Raw genomic sequence first — 15,106 nt, 5'->3', positions numbered from 1 at the left:
TAAGACCAGTCAGGGACAGAGAGAAGTGCTTACTATGATTTTCCTTTGGAAGATTTATCTATTAGCTTTAAACTTATATTAGGCCCACACTTCCAGAGGATTTGTTTTGACTTTTAAAGATAGCTTGTTTAAAAGATGGAGATTCACAGGGTAGGATGTGAAGGCAGAAGCTCTGGCGGTACTTGAAGTTGCCTTGAAAAGAGTCTGAAATAGACTGATCTGAGACATTTCTCCCATGCCGTACAATGAAAAAATCCAGTCATGTGGACTGGATGCTGATGGTGACATGCTTTGTTTTTTTTTATTGTGTAAAGGGTTCTCTCAGCAGGAAGAAGTGATACATCCTTTCCCATAGGACTGAAGTAAATGGGACTACCATAAATAAGGAGTACTCCGCAGGGGTGCTGGAACAATTTGTGTAGTAGGGGTGCTGAGGGTCATGGAACCAAACTGTAAACCCTGTATATGATGGAAACCACTTTAAGCTGGGGGTGCAGCAGCACCTCTAGTTCCAGGACCTAAGGTACTCCTTTAAGTTAGCGTTTTCAGAGTCCGGGCCTAAGACTTCCACAATCCACTTACATTGATTCTTTTTGTTAACAATCTGCTTTTATATGAAATTCGAATTGTAGTGTTCAACTGGCAACACCTTTACGTGATATTCACATATTTTCTCATCACTGATTATAGTACAGTACAAAAGAAAATATTTCCCAGGAAAATGAGTGTTAGCATGAAAAGGAGGAAGATAACAGTCTGTTACTGTACAAATCTTATTTTCATATTATAAAGAGGGAAGTCAAAAATACTTGCAAGACCCTCTCCCCAAAATTTTGGAAAGGAAGGTTTTTATATTTTCATTTCATTTCAGGTTCTCATAAATCTGAACAATTTTGTGGGTTATCACTTGAAAAGAAGGTAAATTTGAGCGCAAAAAGCCTCTCCTTTTCTCAAAAAATATTCTTTTTTAAAAACAAAATTTTGATATAACAGTTTTATTCTGATGTAGATCAAATTTCCCATTAAAATATGCAAAATTCCATATGATTTAATGAAAACCTCATCAACTCTTCAAAATGCTGTGAAAAGTGAAATCAGGGAAATGTGAAATGGCCTCAAACATAATTGCCAATATTTTCTAATAGAAAAAAATTGCTCTTTTCACACAGTCCCAGTAGAGTCATGTCTGTTAAACTGTCTAACAGGTCATCGAGATAAAGATCCATGAAACTAGAGCAGTGGTTTTCAAACTGCAGGTTGTGACCCAGAACTGGGTCATGGAATGTAAGGCACTGGGTCACGGTGGCTCTGGTCAGCACCACCGACCAGGCCGTTAAAAGTCCCATTGGCGATGCTGCCTGGATAAAGCAGGCTAGTCCCTACCTGTTCTGACACCATGCCGTGCTCCGCAAGCAGCCAGCAGCAGGTCCAACTCCTAGGCGGGGGAGCCACGGGGCTCGGCGCGCTGCCCCTGCCCCGAGCACTGGCCAATGGGAGCTAGGGAGTGGGGTGGTGCCTGCGGCTGAGAGCCATGCAGAGCCACTTGCATACCTCCACCTAGGACCCGGACCTGGTGCTGGCTGCTTCCGGGGCGCAATGCAGTACGTGATGCCAGGACACACAGGAAGCCTGCCTTAGCACTCCCGCTGCGCCGCTGACCAGGAGCTGCCTGAGGTAATCCTGCGCCCCAACTCTGCCCCAGCCCTGAGCCCCCCACCAAACTAGGAGCCCCTTCCTGCACCCCAAAGCCTTCATTCCCAGACCCATCCCACAGCCCTTACCCCAACCCTCTGCTCTGAGCCCCTCCTACACCCCAAACCCCTCATCCCCAGCTCCGTTGGGTCATGGGCATCAACAATTTTCTTCAACTGGGTGAGCAGAAAAAAGGTTTGAAAACCACTGTACTAGAGGAAACATATTTCCCTATTTGTAATGCATAGAATGCTACTTGAAATCACAGCGTGGGCATAAGTGATTTTAAGAATATTTTTTGTGGGAGGATCTCTTCATGATATTTGTATTCATTTTAGCTGACACTACTGTAAATTAAAGGTCACTCTTTCAGTAGTTTTGTTTCCAAAATATAGCCACTTCATTATTAACCCATTTCATTATTTATCATTTCAGCTCATTATTTAGAGTTCATTAATATAAAGAACTCCAGTAACGAGACTGACTAGTGTAGAAGTAATGAGTTTGTGATCAGAATAATGAACAGTCCTATTACATAATACACATGCGCACACACTGTCATTGTAGTATTCATGAGACCTTGCTTAGAACAAGAGTGAACTCCAGTATGTACTGAGCCTAAATCTTCTTTAACCATGCTTTACCAAACAAGAAATAGTAATATTCTTAAAGATCTGGGTGATTGCTGAAGGAACTACTTTCAGAAGTTAAACATTATCCTAGTTCCATTATAAAAGCTTCCACCTCCCCCCCCTTCACCCTAACCCCACCTATTTATGTATAAAAATGAATGTACATGATAATCTATAGAAATTTGTACTGTAAACTTTGCTTTAAAAAGGGCTTAAATTCAGTTACTACCAGATTCAATTTTAAGGGAATTAAGAGCAAGCAACCTGTGATCTTTTATGTTGACTTGAAGTGAAGTTCTATGATGCACTTCCTCTTGAATCTATATGCTCAGTGCTGAGGAGATGTGTACATTTCTTCTCTGAAGTTATTTCCCAGTGAGCACTGACTACCACTATAAAAAACCTGGTAAATTGGGAACACATTTGGATTAATCCAGATTTATGGTCATACAGAAAGGGATTATATTGTACTTTGAATGGAAACGCTGAACATGAAACACAATTGTGTGGATTTATGGCACAGAAGGTCAATATTTTTCATATAACTAAAAAGCATTGATAAAAATGACATGTATTTAGATAAAACTTTCAACTTAGCTATACAGGCTCACAAAACATAGTTGTAAAACTTTATCAATATAGCCAAAGTGATTTGATACAAATAAATTAAGCAATATAATACAAGCTTTGATTTCTTAGAAGGCATACAATAAGACTAAATCTATTAAAGTTTAAAATTAATGCTTTATGAAGAATGTCCCTTCCATTTTATAGGTAAGTTATGGCATTAACATCATGAAATACACATTTCTTTTTGAAAATTAACAATATCTAGCGATAGAATGCATGATGACTAATACTCAAGTATTACATAATATTGCAAAATGCTGCTTATGAGATTTCTTTAACCTTTGAATTATTCTAAACTTACTCATCCTAGATAAGCTACTGGGCCCACTTGTACTCCCAAAAACCCTTTAGAAGTCAAGCCCACTGTGTTTGACCTACCACTGTACATGTTTATAAGGATTGATACCTTTTTCAAAGCTCCCATTTCTGAGTAGAATATTCTTCATTAGAAATGGACTTTGGTCTAACCATCCCACCAAACGGCACACGGAAAAAAAGCAGCAGTTTTCTTATCAATATTCTGAGACATTTTAAATTCTCTACTCTTGCCTCCAAAATTTCAGCATATTGTTAAATATGAGCTGTTTTAAATATTGTTAATTCAAAGAACTGATTCTGAAATCCTTGAAAAGTGGTGCTAGTATGTATAGTCTAAAGACTTGGCTGTTCAAAATGAACAAGGGATCAGTAAAAAAGTATCTCTGTAGATTACTTTAGATGTAGAGAAGCTCTTTTCTCTGGATGGTTAAGATGATCAGTTCCGATTGGTTAATGGTGCTCTTGTACTCATCAATATATTTTGAGCCAATTTCTGCCCTCAGTTATTCTGATGTAAATCAGGATCAACACAACTGAAGCTGATGCAGATTTGTACTTGGGTAACTGAGCGCAAATTTTGTCCTACCATCTTTACAGCTGGAAGTAAACTCATTGGGCTAAAGCCTGCACTCATTTATACCTTGTATGTTTACAGAGAGGCCAATGAGATTATGTCAATCAGCACAGATTTTGATCCATTTAGATTCAATCCCCAACTAAACTCAAACAAACTAAATATTTAGAGGCATTGAAAGTCTTGTGCTTCATACACTTCGGCACTTTAATATTCCCAATGGCAGTGCTTTTATTCACACCAATTATATATAGTTCAGTTTCAAGTCTTTGTTTTGTTACCGGATCATGGGAAGATACGTCTACGTAGGTGACACTCCACAACCAATCTTTTTCACAGGCCTTCAAACATCCATTATTTTAGAATTCTTCTGTAGCTTCTGTGATTTGAGTAAAATTTGTTTTGAGAAAATTGGGGAACAAAATAATATTTAGTGGAAGATGATCCGTTAAAGGGATTATAGAATCACATTTTGAATTATAATATATTATAGCACGTCATATTAAGACAAAGGGGGCTTAACCCCTCCCCCCCAAATATGATATCATTGGTACTTGTAACAAAATGCATTTGGAGCTAGACTTTTTAAAATACGGGTGCTAATTAGGTAATTTAAATGTCTAACTTTGTTAACTTGATTGTGTTAGTTTTTTAGTTACTGGTGCTTAGATACCAAGATAATAGGTACCTTAGAAATATTTAAGATAGTGTCACTCTGATTTTTAGATATAGGGTGAATTCCTGGCCCCATTCAAATCAGTGGGAGTTTTTCAATTAATGTTAGTGAAGGAAGGATTTCACCCCAATTTTGCACACACAAACTGCAAGCACAAAATGGAGGCCCTGATAATGTTGAGGCTCAAATTAAGTAAAATATATACCTTATCTGGTAAAATATAGTGTGAAACTTTTGCTTGGGAACTCTATTATTTTTCCATTAAATATATTCAGAGTTTGAAATTATTATTGTTTATGGAGCACTATAGATATACATGGACCTGAACAGAAAGTGAGTTGTGCCGGAGAAGTAACACAGTTACTATCAAGTGCTGCAAAAACTCAAGTGTGTGCTTAACTTTATGCACATTAATAGGCTGCTGAATTCAATGAGACTAGTAAGTGTAAATCTTTGCAGGGGAAGAGCCTTAGACTGTAATAGAATGAATGGGTCCAATACAATATATTATTTAATATATTGCAGAATAAAACCCAAAGAGGTATATAGTCTTTGTATCTAAATGTTTCATGCAGTGCAATTGTAAATAAATATTACTGATCTGACTGAGCATCAAGCTAGGTTTTGTTACCTCAGTGTTGCTTCTGCTTTGCTGGTATCATCAATCTCTCAGCTTTTAGTACAGTACAACCAGGTGTTCAAATTCACAGTGGGCCAAGAATGAGTCCCTTACATAATGTGGAAAGTAAAACCTAGGCAATGTAACTCATATTCCAAAGTAAATACTGTTGACAAGAGCAAAACTGCTGAACTTAATAATATTTTTCACTGATTTTTCAGGAGTACCTCAGCTGCAGGGCAAAATGCAAGGACATGAGTCGTTGACTTCCTCCCAGCGTCAGAGCCATAGATATTAATCTGTATTTCAACATCAATCTACAATAGCTGAAAACACCTCACCACAAAACAAATTAACCCATGGTACTGATGGACATTTTTTGTAAAACATATTTTAAGAACTTTTGTTGAGATCTATTTTCTACTTGTGGCACAATTCTATATTGTTACTTATTGGGCACTGATGGTAGCTTTCAGAAGGTGCTGCTTCAAATGGTCCACCTCCTCTTTTAGCAAGAAGGAACTTCGGGTCTTGGATAGCAACAACATCTTCAGGAAAAATGGTATACGAAGGAAAGCGGCTCGTCTCCTGCCATTGTTTCTTCCTAGTAACAGCCAAATTCTACTGGATACTCAGTATGATGCAAAGAACTCATGGCCAGGAATATGCTCACTCTATTCGATTGGATGGGGACATCATCTTGGGAGGACTGTTCCCTGTCCATGCAAAAGGGGATAGAGGGGTGCCTTGTGGGGAGCTGAAGAAGGAGAAGGGGATCCACAGACTAGAGGCAATGCTATATGCAATAGATCAGATCAATAAGGACCCTGATCTTCTTGCCAATATCACTTTAGGTGTCCGGATCCTAGATACTTGTTCCAGGGACACTTATGCATTGGAGCAGTCCTTAACGTTTGTGCAAGCTTTGATAGAGAAAGATGGTTCAGATGTGAAATGTGCTAATGGAGACCCACCTATTTTCACTAAGCCAGACAAGATATCAGCTGTAATAGGTGCTGCTGCAAGTTCTGTATCCATCATGGTTGCTAATATTTTAAGACTTTTTAAGGTAGGTAAAGTTTTCTACTCTTCATTTAAATACCAACCATCATGATGATAAGTAATATGACTGTGGTATTTCCATTTTCAAAAATAAAGGGCCAAAATTAGAAGTTCTTTTTTAGTTATTTCTCAGACAAAACATCGAGCAATGACAGAAGGCACTATTCTTCTAGATGCAGGGTGCCTCTTGCGAAGTGCTAAGCACCCTTAACTCTCGTTGGCTACACTAGGCATTGCAAGTTCTCAGCATCTTGCACGAATCACTCAGTACATCAGCCCTGAGCAAACACAATGGAATTTCACTCAAACTGTGTACTTGTTAATATCATGACTGCCCTACTGTTTAGTCCAGGGGACAGATTACATGTATAGCACCCCTGACTGCAATAGAGCAAAAGGGGCTACTCGTGTGTAAGATGCCCAGGATTGTCAATGTTTGCTTCATAACTTAGTATTTTCAAGGGTCTAGAACTCAGTAGTTAAATTTCATCTCGGGGAAACTGTTTTCTTAGAAGGAAAAATTCTGCCAGGAGTTAAACCCATATATAGAGTCTCATCTAATCTGCTAGGAGTTAGGAACATTATTAAATATATGATCTTTCTAAAAGAAAATAGAGTTGTCCTTTTAAGAATTTCTTCTATCCTGGGGTGAGTATCTGGCAAGTAACTAGACCATAAATCAGGCTAATCATGCTGGATACTTTGAAAACAAAAATTCTAAGGGTATGAAGTTTTATAAATTGGCTATCACACCTGTATTATTTTACCATCAGATCTGAGAGCTGAAAGGCATAACAGGGAATCCCTGGGATACTCTCACAGGCCAGTGTTTTATATTGGATGTGTACCTGCTCCACACTTGGACAAATGGACCCTCATCTAAGGAAGAGTTTTGAATAAAAAAGGGGACAATTGTAGTATGTTGCCCCACTAGTTGAGAACTCACTGTTCAAAGCCTGGGATAAATGTTAGGCCAGTTCACTTGAAACATTTACTTATCGTCCTCAGCTGGAGTGCAGTTACTGTAAATGTTGCATACCTGTATCTGCAGACATGCATTTGTTAAAGTAAAGGTTTTAATTTAAACACAAGCAGTTGTAGTCAAGAATGTAAGACAGACTTGGCACATACTCTTGAGTACTTTAGTTCCATATAGTTTTTTGGGGAGCAGTTTGAGACAGATGTAGTCACATCCTCGTATGTCATGCTATTTAAAGTGATATCATACAGTTTATTAAAATCTACTGTGCTAAAAATTCCAAATGGAAGAAGCATCTCTTGGCGTAAACATACTTTTATATAAAAATGAGGTATGCACTATGGCCTTACTCAGAAAAGCACTTAAAGTGATTAAGGTCTGAAGTTTTATTGACATTTTATTGACATTTAACATATACTTAAAGTTAATAGTGAATAGATGTCAGATTTCTTACATGTTTAAACATGTGCTGAAGTGCCTTGCTGAATTAGGAACTGTGCCTTTTTAGCTTCAATGAGATATGCCACATGCTAGTGATTAATGTGACCCCTTCTCACATGAGGCCTATTCCAAAGTCCACTGATGTCATCAACTTGTGAAGTTTCACAAATGTTGGATGAACATAATGGGTCCAATTTTTGTTTAACTAGTTACGGACTATACTTTCCAGATTCCTCCTTGGTTTAACTCCCCTGACTTAAATGGAATTACACCATGGATGAAATTGACTCAGAAAGTCTGAAAATATAACAGGCTATACAGTATTCATGCAAAATGAGCCTGCCTCCATGGCTTTCAAAGGGTTTGGGTCAGGCCCAATATGCAAAGAGGGTACATATCTTCACCTAATGGGATACAATAACCTTTCTAGAAATATTTTCAGTTTGGTCTTAGTGAAAAAAAGAGGTTAAATATAAAAATAACATGAAAATTATACTTGGGCCAGATTCACTCTTGCTTTGAACCTTGTGGCATTATTTATGTATGTGCAAAGTGGTTGTAAAATGCTACCATTCTGATGTGATACCATTTTACACTCACTCTACACATGTATAAATGACTATGCAAAGTTGCAAGACAATAGACCATCAGGCCCATTATCTCTTACTGTGACAAGCACCCCTGAAACATTACAAGTAGTTCTTTGTCAATAAGATGATTATGACTGAAAAATAGTCTGTTGGAATGAGGAGAGAATGGCATGTTGGCCATACATTTTAATTCTTTATTTTTTGTCATTGCTAATCTTTTTTCTGTATTTAATTCTATGTTCTTCAGTACTAGAATTGACCCACTCTGCATATTTCCAAGACAAACAAATGAAAGGTTTAAATATAAATCCATTTGTAGGAGGACCAGATTATTACAAGTATATTTTCTCATTTAGAGAAATTAACTAGTGATTTGATTTGCATGTCTAGTCAAATGAAGTGTAGCGAAGCATCGTCTCTTCTCTTGAAATCTTAATCTTCCCGGTAAATTTCACAAGGTGATATCTTTTCCATTCAGACTAGTTACCAGTTTTGGTGGATCACTTCAATCCAAGAGTTGTGTTGACATACTATTCTTTGTCTTCATTGTGCTTCATTATGTTCTACAGTATAAACAGTTGAAAGGTGAGCCTGCCACATCTACACTTGTCAATTTGGATGGACGGATGAATGAATTCTAATCAATAAACTCAGCTGGAACTGATTGGGCAGCTAACATTTAATTTTAAAGTCTGCTTGATGGTAAATAGATAATGGTAAATTGAACGCTAAATGCTTCCGGTACACACAATGGCTGTAGCGTATGTCTGAAACTGTTACTGTCCCATTGCCTGTGAATAGTCATGCTGATTCCTTCCATTAAAACATCTTATCTCATTTCCTTAGGACTTGGTGCCCATTGAAACGCATGATAAACCCATTGAGTTCAGTGGTGCAGGAACACGCACTTGCATGTTATCGAGACTATTGAGCTCAAATGTTTACGCCGCAGTTATATATCCCTGCAGCCAGGTGACCTGGACCAATGTGGCTGTGGTGCAGGTCTTTTATCACAACGTAGACATGCCCCAAAGCCTGTGATACTCTGGGTTATAAAATTGCAGTGTAGACATTCGGGCTCAGGCTGGAGCCTGGGGCTCTGGGGCTCTCCCCACTTTGAATACCTTTCCCAGACCCAAAGAAGAGTTCCATGCAGCTTGAAAGCATGTCTCTCTCACCAACAGAGGTTGGTCCAATAAAAGATATGACCTCACCCACCTTGTCCCTCTAATATCCTGGGACCAACATGGCTACAACAATTTGCTTACTATAGCAGTTTTGAAAATGATTATCTTCCTTGTTATTTATTAATTTTGGTGCATGTTTGACTGTTGAAAAAATCATAAGGAAGGAAAAAAGAAAAGGAGGACTTGTGGCACCTTAGAGACGAACAAATTTATTTGAGTATAAGCTTTCGTGAGCTACAGCTCACTTCATCAGATGCATTCAGGAAGGAAGGAATTTGAGTAGAACTTAGGATGACCAGCTAGCAAGTGTGAAAAATCAGGACAAGGTGTGTGTGTGTGAGTGGGATAAGAGGCGCTTATATAAGACAAAGCCCCAAATAGCGTGACTGTCCCTATAAAATTGGAACATCTGGTCACCCTAGTAGAACTTGATTGTCTTTTTGAGCCACTCTGAAGCCAGAGTAGAAGTATGTTTTCAATCATTTTAAGGGGGATTTCTTTCTGTCCTTTCTTCTAGCTTTACACTTCAGCTGAGAAGCAGCCTGTACACTGGAGACTGGTTAAGTCTGTGTTGTAGGCAATTGGTTGATCGCAGGCCATGGTCACTATGAAAATTTGAGAGCGTGAGACTTACACCCATCAAATTATTAGCTAGCTCTGAAAGTCAAGGTACACACAACACAAATGAGATTTTAAAATGTTCTATATTGATAGCAGTCTTTTGAGTTATGCCTGGTTGAATTCCTGTCTTTACTGGCAATAATCACACTGGCTGCTGAATGGACGTCTTTTTAATTGATGCCCTTTTTGAAGTTGTTAACCTATTAAATAATGCATAGCTCTGAAGTAATGGTCACTTTAATGCCTTTCTTAATGCAGAGTCACCTAGATTACCACTTCCACTCTTTGTTACTATTGAAGACAGTGTAGTAGACTGATTTAAGAAACTAAGCCTTGTAAGACATGCATTAGCTGTGAATTGAGAACAGCAAGAAGGAAAGAAGCCTATGAATTGTCTCAGATGCCACTAATTTGTCTTCTGAAGCCATGACAGCTAACTCCTGATTTCCATTATGCAATAAGATTGCAAATAACGTTCCGCTGCAGTCTTAATCAATATAGCATCACATGGCACCCCTCTGGGGAAAGCTCCTATTTACCCATTTAATTGATATAACACAGTTGCTGCTGAAAGAAGGAGACATCTCTCTTACGTTTAATTATAGACCCTGCACAAGTGCCCTTAATGTACAAATTACATAGGATGATTTTTAATGTTTGCATGTTGGACTGGACTCAAAAGGTCTGATTCTGCAACCCTTACATGAGTAGGCCCATTGACATGAGTAGGACATCTTGCTTGATTAAAGGCGTCAGGATCAGACTCTATTTCAGTGCCACTTTAGGAAATATTCCCACTGATTTTATGCAAGCAGAAGAGAAAAATAATAATTATTAATATTTAACATTAATATAACACCATAGGGGTTGGTGATACTTTACAGGAAGACTTGGGGGTAGATTCTTAGTTGGTGAAAATCAACATAGCTCCAGAGCTGAGGATAAGGCCCATAGTCCTTGCCCCAAGAAGTTTGTGTTCTAGATAAGAAATTAGTGCTCAATAAATGTCACTACATATGGGGCCAGATGCTCAGCTGATGAAAACTATGTAGCTTTATTAAAGTCAGTGATCACCACCATACAAATCTGTGTTCCACACTATTTTCAAGATACATGTTATTCACCCATATTCCAACCATAACAGTTCTATTTAACAGCTTGAACCTGTAGTCTGAAGTCCAATATTACCTTAATGTGCACTCTGGAACTACTAAATGCAAGGACTGCATACTTTGCTAGATCTGCATGTGCAACTTATCAAGTGGAAATCTGTGATGAAATTATGGGTCATATATTAGATAGTTCAAGTATGAATATACGTATAAAGTGGTTACAAAAAGATTCTGAACAGTAGCTGCGTTTTTTTATGCTGCTGTTGCTCAATTAAAAAAAAATTGATTCAACGACACAAAACACACGGGTCGATAAGCCTAGCTGATAAGCTGGTTGGCAACATAAACTGATTGATATTCATAGGATCCTTCTGTCTCAGTTTCTTTGCAAGAAGCAAGCAGATTGGGGACCAAAGAGAGAGGCCCTGATCCTCGGCCAGTTTCCTGAAAAATTAGCCAAGTTACAGTTCTGGGTTTTTATGTTTATATATCTCCACCAACATCATATGGAGGTGGGTTTTTTTTCTTTTTCTTTTCTGTCAGCTGTTTGTCCAAGGGACTAGGTGTTAGATCCCAGCTGTTGCAATGAGGCTGCTTGTTGTTACACTCTATACTACTCGAGGTGCTTGGTGCAAACTTTGTCTTGTCTTTATCTTTGTAGGAAGGGAAGGGAGAGGATGTGAAAGATGATGTTTAGATACATAGGGTACATCTACACTTCAAGCTGGGGATGTGATTTCCAGACCAAGGAGCCATTCTTGTGCCAGTTTGCTGAGAGCTACCAGGAATATGTCATCTCAAGCTGTGAATCATACCCCCAGCTTAAAGTGTAGACATATTCATAGATTCCAAGGCCAGAAAGGATCACTGATTGCATCTGACCTCCTATATATCACAGACCACAGAACTTCCCAAAAATAACTCCTTTTTGAACGAGAGCTTAACTTTTTAAAGAAAAATATCCATTTGGGATTTAAAAAATTGCCAGTGATGGAGAATCCATCAGGACCCTGGCAAATTGTTCCAATGGTTCACTACCCTCACTGTTAAAAATTTGTGCCTTTATTTCCAGCCCAAATTTATCAAGCTTCAACTTCCAACTGTTACATGCTTGACTTTAATAACAATGTGAGATGTCAAAAATAACAGGCTCAGATGGAATTATTAATCAAAGATTAATAGAGCACTACGCAGGACACAGAAAGAAAACATATTTCACCACCTTCTGTGAATGGTGAAAGGATGGCATTCTGTTCCTTCCCTATGTAACTGGAGGAATTCTGTCAGTGTTCATTTCCAATCTCACTCCAAACCTCTCTCCTTTCATAGGGTATGAGACAAAGAAATTCCTGATGGAGAAAAAAATTACTTTCCCATAATAGTTACTGTTTTCAATATCTCAGTTGACTTAATTATTAATGGAATTTCTTTTCTGATATCTTAGCTTATGTGATTGATAGGCTAAAGGATTTCCAGTTCCATTACTATTCAAAACACCTGTTGTGTTAAGACCTCCTACCATTTTGCAATGGGTCATTACTTCAGAAAACATCTGTGGTAACAAATAGCCCTTATCAATTACAAAGGATAATTGAGTTATAAGCACCTTCTTATTTATTACCCAGTCTAGTTTACTGTAATATAATTTTGTAGGTCCCTTCATTAGTTTTGAGGTGCTCTTTCCCTGGATGTGTGGACTCTCACAGACTTAGAGGTTTAGGAGATATTTAGGTACAACCCAGTACTTAACTACATGTATTCCTGAGCATTTTCATGTTCTAAGTTCAGTTTAAGGACAGCACTTTTTAGCGTCATAAATTCAGGGGACTAAATATATAGATACACAACATAAAAAGGATTTGGTTAACATATACAAGAATTCTGGGAGCTTAACATATAAAAATAATAAAGGTTAATATTTATTAACATAACCTTTGGATCTTATCGTGCCTTCATTTGCTAGATTAAAGCCCATTATCAAGTATTTTTTCTCCACGTAGGTACTTACAGAATGTGATCAAGTCACCCCTTAATTGTCTCTTTGTTATGTAAATATAGTGATAGACCCAAGAAGCACAATCTAAGGCATGTTTTCTAATCCTTTAATCATTCTCTTAGCTCTTCTCTGAACTCCCTCCAATATATTAACATCCTTCTTAGCCCAGGGTTAATTGTTGTCTATTTATTCTTTTTCAGTTCCTGAAAGTGGCTGGAGATTTCACAGTACAAATAAGACATGGGGTGAGATTCTAAACTGCATCTTTGAGAACTCACAGCCCAGGGGGAGGTGGCCTAAAATGGATTTATGTCACCTATGCACCCTCTGGATTGTAGGCTACTCTGGCTCTTTTACTTTATATAAAATGTCTGGAACAGTGGCGAAGATCTCGCCCATGATTCTTGCCCCAAAAAGCTTGCAATCTAATTCTGGACATAACAAAGAGGGATAATGAACATTAGAGAGGATTTTTTTTTTTTGGTGGGGAAAAGAAGGGTGGATTACAAAATATGATGTCATAGCTCCTGAGTGAAGGCTAGGGCATAGTGTGCATTTATTTTTTATTTCAAGGTTTAGGGTTTCTAGTGGTAAGGGTAGATCTTATTACTGGCTACAGGTATAAGGCAGGTACTTCTACCTTATAGCATAGCATCCCCTATTCTTCCAACAGAGAAAGTGTGGGTTCTGCATCTCTGCTGAGAATTTCTAATGTGGGGTATCTAGGTGTCAACTCAATTTTTATACTGAAAGAAAACAAATTTGCACAGAGTTTAAAAACTTTACCAGCCAAAGGTAGGGAGATGCAAATGGTGAGCTCCTACCATCCACAGCTGCTGAGTAAGGGTATTGGACTTTCTCTGTGGCTGCTGTCCAGCATCCTGCATGGTGGCTCCAGCTCCCATAGCAACCTCTGGCTGGTCAGTATTGGAAACACTTGAAGCTCCATCTCATTCTTGCTGCTGTAAAGCAGAAAGAGCTTTCTGTTCCTTCTCCCACCTCCAGACTCTTCTGGCTGTCGTGAGGACAGAGGATCTTCAATAGCCTACCCCTCTCCCCGAGCCTCCTCGCTGCTGAGAGGTACTCCATCTCTGGGCAAGCCATAGGGAACTTATATAACATTGTGAATTTTGAAGCGCGTCAGCCTGCCTGTTTGCAATTATTACTTACACACAGGTGGCCAAATTCTGGGCCTGGTTTCCATGGTAATAAGGAGTTTGATAGCTCCATACGGCTACGTAAACTGATGCTGGGGATGTTCTGTTTGTGAACACAGTGGGGAAAGGAGACAACCTGTAGTGGCAGACAATAGAGTAAATGAGCTGCACAGCTACCTACTCCTATGGATTCCAGTGCAGGCGTTCCCCAGCTGAGGCTGCCACCAGAGCTCCTGCAGTTCTAGAATAACTTTTTTTGCAGCTCCCATGAGTAGTGGCTCGAGAAACTGGGGAGATGGGATGAGACCAGGGCCCTTCCATTGTTCTGGTGGGTCAAAGGTCACTCGTTCCTCTGGTTAATGGGAGGAGAGATCTCTGAGCGCATTGTTTCTTCCAGGCCAAAATCTCCATTTCTCAGCTGTCTCCCACGGAGACTTCTGTGCAGTCTGTAAAGACCATTTAGTGTCTGTCTCTTTCCTGGGCTGACTGCCAGTTGGCGGGGGGGGGAGACTCAGCTTTTGTTGGAACATCTAGAAGAAACCGCTCACACTGTGCCTCCCCTGACTTTGCCTCTCTAAGAGCTTGGCTGCCATATATGGCAATCAGGCTGGGCTGAGTCATGGCCTTTGACTCCGGAAGTATCACATGAGGGCAGCTCTTATTCCCCAAGCTACGCTCACTTTCTCAGGACTGGGCGCCGAGGAAACAATAGGTTTAATCTTTCAGCTCAGCTCACCTCCTTATGTTTCCATGCATTTAAGACATGTCTTAAAATGTCTGAATCTATGTTAAATGGTTAAAGTCTGCTGGAAAATAGAGA

General features: G+C 39.0%; 1 protein-coding gene across 1 annotated transcript in view; it reads left to right on the top strand.

The window, feature by feature from the left end:
• Positions 1-5,700: 5,700 nt before the first annotated feature.
• The window catches only part of GRM8 (glutamate metabotropic receptor 8), a 456,107-nt gene continuing 446,701 nt past the window's right edge, over positions 5,701-15,106 (top strand). Inside the window, exon 1 of the mRNA XM_077807845.1 lies at positions 5,701-6,210. Coding sequence (XP_077663971.1) covers positions 5,701-6,210 — 510 coding nt within the window. The remainder of the gene's footprint in view (positions 6,211-15,106) is intronic.

Source organism: Eretmochelys imbricata, chromosome 1 (genome assembly GCF_965152235.1).
Source record: "Eretmochelys imbricata isolate rEreImb1 chromosome 1, rEreImb1.hap1, whole genome shotgun sequence".
Lineage (NCBI taxonomy): Eukaryota > Metazoa > Chordata > Testudines > Cheloniidae > Eretmochelys > Eretmochelys imbricata.
The sequence above is the reverse complement of the archived record's forward strand: the minus strand, read 5'-3'. Positions and strand labels throughout refer to the sequence as shown.